We start from the raw sequence: 5552 nt of genomic DNA, 5'->3' as shown, positions 1-5552 counted from the left end.
GCCAGACCACGTCTCGCGTAACAGGCTTCGCGATATCTCACGAAACACTGTTACGCTGCGACGCGCCTGGCATACATCTACCTAGGCCTGCGGCGCTGACACCCGAGTCGGGTTAAAGTCGTAAGTAGGCATTCGGCCCCTAAAGTCACAATTTTGTTCCTCAGGGTTTTATTTTAACGAGTTTCCCAACCGGAGACCAACAAATATCTGAGAAAAAACATAGCAATGTTTTGCGGTGGGGTTACTTGAAGCAAGATGGACAATTCAAGCCTTTGTGGCGAAGAAAGCCCCAGTTTTCAGAAAGAAGCATTTCCCTTACGTCCTGCATGCAAATGCGAAACTGCTTGCAAGGGAAATTGCAGTTGTAAAGTTCTTGGTTGCTGTGACAGAGACCTGCGATGGGCGGACGGGCTCCGCCCGCTGCCTGAGGTGTGCGAGAGAGAGCGACAGTCATGGGCGGTGTGCTGCGGTGCTGTGGCTTGGCGTGGCGGAGGCAGTCACCGGCCGGACATCCGAACAGTGCCGAAGTCACCTGTGCCGGGTCCGCGCGGGTCGGCGCTGGCCGACAGCTACTCTCGCCACGCCAAAAAGGTGCCGAATGAAGCGGGCGGACCATCCGCCCGTCTCCGGGCTCGGTCCGGGCGGCCACCCGGCACATCGACGAAGAGACGGGCCGGGCCGGGCGCTCTGGCGACGAGCGCTCAGTGCTGCCGGGCGGAGGCCGCCCGCCCATCGCAGAACTCTGTGCTGTGATTTGTGCAAGTGTAACTGTCCTAAGTCGTACGAATGAAAAGTAATGTGATTTTTTGGTGTGACTGTGATATTTAAGTGATGTATTGTGTGAAAGGAACTGTTTTGGTGATAGTAAATGTATTTGTGTGATTTGAACATTAATGTTACTTGGTTGTTGACTGTGATACTCGAGTAATGTGGTGTATGAAAGAAACCGTTTTGTGATAGTAAAATGTATTTTGTGTCTTTTGAAAATTGAAATGTCTTGTTTTGTGATACTTAAGTCAATGTGTTTGTGTAATTTGAAAATTAATTTGATTTTTTTTTTGTGATACTTGAGTTATTGCTTTGTTTGACATCTTTTTTTGTGAAAATGAATGTCGTTATTTGTGTGATAATATGCGTAACGCAATCTAAACTGAAACTGAAGCAGACGGAATAAATATTCCAAAGGTCGAGAGAAATTTCTTGAGTAAAATTTGATTGCTTTTTTCGTCATCAGCTGCTATAGAAACCCCTATACTCATGCGCCACGCGTAATCTGGTGTTGCGGGAAATTTCCCCGTGCCGAGGGAAATTTCCCCGGTGAGGGGAAAAGTTAAATTTTGTGAAAATACAGTACTCTAAAAATATTTCGGGTGATAGGAGCACTCGTAGATGCGTTGATTGCTGAATAACGTTAAACCAGTACTTTCGCGCTTAAGGACGGCCCCTAGGAGAAGGGGGAGGGGTTATGTTGGGGTCCGATGGTTGGTCCACACGGTCTCACACCCAATCTGTCCGATAGTGACCCCAAATCCACTCGAGTCGCACGTTTTCCAGCTTCCAGGGCCAAGAAATCAAGAAATGGCGCTTTTTGCCCCTGGAAGGTATGCAACCGCCCCTGGAGGGCCCCTGCAAGTAGGGCCACTGGGGCTCCACTTCTTAAAAGTTACCTTAGGGTCCATAGATGATGTCTGCAAAGTGGCATCTCAGCAGGAAAAAATGCAAGGTTGTTTCCGCTAACCCCCGTACTACATAGGTTAAGGGGCTCTGCCTTATCGCACTATGCTCGGGCAGTCACGGTCAGTCTTTTACGAAATGGAGCTTTAAAAAAGACACGTTTTGACAAGGGCGTCATTACTTACACAGGCGGTTTTTTGTTCTTGGAGATAGGAGTGGAGCATAACATGCGGCGGGGTACAGAAGTTGTAGTAGTTCGTGCACCTTATTCCGGTTGAACTTGGTGGTCCTAGGTGCTTTCGAGCCCGGACAAAGAGTCCATTGTAAATATTGTCCTCTTGGCCCTTTACGTGAAAGTGGAGTTTTATCTCTCATTTTCACCACGAACTGCTAAATACCACAACACCTATTACTCGCCTAAACAACTTGATTGTTTTGAGTTTTCTTTGTGCCGTCTGCTGCGTCTGCTGGACGTTACTCTTGTTCTTCTCGATATTTGGGGGCGCTATGCTTTCAGCTAGTGTTCAGAAATGAAAAGACTTTCTTGGACATTAATAAATATTTCTACATAATTATTATTGTTCTCATTGAAATAAAATCCAATTTAAGTGAATCTCGGCTCTTTAAAAACTGCAGTAGCGTTTTAGGACTGTATGATTCAGAGAAACTACAGTTTCAGACCTACTTTTGACTTCAGTTCCTCTTCAGTATGAGAATGAATAAAAGCGTAACCGAGCCGGCACATATCACTTGGCATCAGTGGTCCGTCCGTCCTGAGTGTCGTTCCCTGCTGTCATTCCCGCCGTTAGTGTGAAGTCCGTGTGTCCGTGTCCGTTCGTTGTCAGTGTGTCGCGTCGTGTGTAGAAGTCATTCGTTGTACGCTGTGTTTTAAAGTTATCAGTCAGGTTCGTCGTACGTTCAAAGTCAGTCAGGTTCCTCGTACGTCGTTTTCCCACTTTACGTGATGGTTCGCTCCAGGGCTGGGTCCGCTGGGTCCCGGTCTGCTGCTGATCGGGGAGGGGTAGGCGATGGGGTTATAGTGCTTCAGTTGTACGCCCTTGTGAAGTGGGCTTCGGGGGCCTTTGCAGGGCAGTACTGCCATAACGTCCGGGTCGACTGGATTCTGGATTTCGACCCAGAAGGCCCCATCGACCCCACTGGCTGCACAGTCGAATGGCGCGTCCCGCCCCAGCCCCGGCACGGTTGGAACATGTATGATTGCAAAGTGCTGTATGTTTCTGGTGAGTATTTTCTCGTTACTTCCTCAGACTTCTAACCCACTTGCTATAATTGTCGCGGAGCGCGGAGCGTGTCCAATCTTTGTTGTCCCCTGTTAAAAATCGGCGTGTTTGCTACTTTCATTCATTCATTTTGAGTTCGCCGCGCCTTTCGAAATAACCGCGAGAGTTTGCCGCCCCTTTCCTAACCTCGCCGCATGTGGATCTCTATCGAATTTCTATCTTTTCAACGAGTGAACATACGACTGATGGGCGAGCGCCCACCGGAGGCAGACGCAGTCCCACCCCCGCCTAGTGAATGGGAAGCGGACCCTTCGAGCCGCCTCACCGGGGCTAAAGTACAAATTGCCAAGCAAGCTGGGCGCGATTTTGCCAATAGAGTGGCAATCGTCCACCCCAAGCCCCGCCGGGTAAGTATCCTCGTTTGAGTTCAGTGCCGTTGGAAGTTGGATGTCGCCTTAACCTCTGTTTGTCTGTTCAGTCTGTTCACGAGCGGCTCGGTGAGCGGCAGGCAGCGGATGGCGCCGAGGACAACCACCAGCAGGCGCAGGCGGCGCGCGGCCGTGGTCGCGGCCGTGGATCATAACGAGGCCGTCGGTACATCGGACCCCCTCAGCGCGGAGTAAGTCTCACACCATCTCCTCCAGCGTGATTGGCTGAGCGATTAGCGAAGCCCATAACTCCACTGACCAGAAAAGTTTCATTCTGTCTGTCTGTTTGTTTGTCTGTCTGTCCGCACGATAACTCGAGAATGAACTGAGAGAGCGATCTGAAATTTTCAGGGTCGTTTTGTATTTTAAAAAAAGACAGATCGAGTTCGAAGATGAGCATTCTAGCTCAAAAACTGACTTTAAAAAAAATCAAAAACAAAAGGTTGCAAAATATTTATTGTTTTCAATTTTTTGTTATGGGCTCCTAAGGGGTAATTCGTGAAAGAAGAACCCTTTGGGCGAAAATTTCGTCCGTTTTGCTCTATCTTGTACCGTTCTGGCGCTATGGCTCATTTCTTGGCGAAAACGAGGTGAAAAGGACAAAATGGTCTAATAAATCGTATAAAAGGCTTCATGGCACAGAACTGAAAAGGGAACAATACTTAAACCACACATTAAGGGACAAACAACACCCTCTTTTGGGCTTAAGCGTCCCTAGATTATCTAGTATCACTAAAACGTTGATTTTTACATAACAATCTGTCAAAATTCGAATTTTTAATGAAAACCGTTACTGAACAGCAGAAGTTTCTTATCCATAATTTTAGAGAAATAAGACCCCTACAAATGGTTTTCGCTGAGCGAAGCTCAGTCCAAGTCGCTGAGGGGTCAGGCGATGTCTCCGTCGTGAGTCTGTCTGTCTGTGTCTAACTCACTCAATGAACTACGAAACGGCTGCACCAAAGACGAAATGCGAGTTTGTTCAAACATTGACATTTCTTGGGGCAGTTTCAAATGCATTTACTTTCAGGATTTGTTTAGTTTGAAATATCCAATAGTTTAATTTGAACTCGCGCGTAGTTTGTTGGTGTGTTGGCAGCACTGCACTCGAGTGGGCAAAGAGCGCAAACGGCACCTGCGCCACTTCATGACTTTCTTACTCTCTCACAAGTGATCAAATTGTCGGATTGTCAAACCGAGTGTTTTAGTTTTAGTTTTAGAGTTGCGGAACTCAGCCAGCGAAGTTTCGCGAGTGTCCGGCGAGAAGAAACGAAAGTGATATTTCGAATAGTTTACGTGTTTACTTACGTAAGCTGGAGGGGGGAGGGGGGTACGGGTTCGAGAAATGTGAAATGGTAACTATTGTTTCGAGGTCATCTTGACAAAAGAAAAAGGAAATGTTTTATGCTCCAAGACGATCGGAATAGAAATGGCAGAGATATTCCCCAATTTGGCATTATTCCGACAATTTGGTCGTTTTCTGGCACTTTTGTCAGTTTGGGGACCAATAACTCTGCTATTTCAACTCTGATCGGCTTTGACCATAGGACATTTCCTTTTTCATCTTGAAAAAAGAATCCAAATCTTGTATTACACTTTTACTTTTTTAACCTCTAAAAAAATCCAAATTTTCAATTTGTGTATTTTAACAAAATTTAATGGTGTTTACTTGTAGAATGATTGGAAGTCACCCAATCTTTCATTAGGACATGTCAAAACGATTATTCAACCCACAACTTATTTTCACAATAGCCATGGACTTGCAAGGGACCGAACAATATTTTAGCCAACATCGCAAACTCAGGTAGGATAGGCCCATCGAAATCAGAACAAGGTATATTCTTTTCTTAAATGGACTAGCTTTGTCTGGAGTCACATTATGTTTAATGATATCCAATAAAATGGTGGGAGCATTGAAATTAAACTGTATGATACGATACATTATAAATAGAACTTTCAATTTAATATACTTCAGTGACTCGTGATTCTTCAAATGTCTCGAAGAAAGCTGATAAAAAAGAATGAAAGAGTGACAAGTTATACTTGTCGTAGGAGAGAAGTTTAAATGTATCTTAAAATTGAATTAAATATTAGGGTATTTAATTTCACTTCAACCAGAGGCAATCTAACAGAATTTCACCTTTCACAAACAAAGGGAATTGAATGAAATGTGAGCTTCATATGGCATTACAGAAAAGGGTAAATTAAG

At 45.6% G+C, this 5552-nt stretch overlaps 1 protein-coding gene across 1 annotated transcript in view; it reads right to left on the bottom strand.

Annotated features, from left to right (window-relative positions):
- LOC127749451 (uncharacterized) overlaps window positions 1–2049 on the bottom strand; it is a 2843-nt gene extending 794 nt beyond the window's left edge. The window contains exon 1 of the mRNA XM_052267595.1: window positions 1860–2049. Coding sequence (XP_052123555.1) covers window positions 1860–2049 — 190 coding nt within the window. The remainder of the gene's footprint in view (window positions 1–1859) is intronic.
- Window positions 2050–5552: the final 3503 nt, after the last annotated feature.

This window comes from Frankliniella occidentalis, unplaced genomic scaffold (assembly GCF_000697945.3).
Source record: "Frankliniella occidentalis isolate FOCC.00 unplaced genomic scaffold, Focc_3.1 Scaffold55, whole genome shotgun sequence".
NCBI classification, from domain to species: domain Eukaryota; kingdom Metazoa; phylum Arthropoda; class Insecta; order Thysanoptera; family Thripidae; genus Frankliniella; species Frankliniella occidentalis.
The sequence above is the reverse complement of the archived record's forward strand: the minus strand, read 5'-3'. Positions and strand labels throughout refer to the sequence as shown.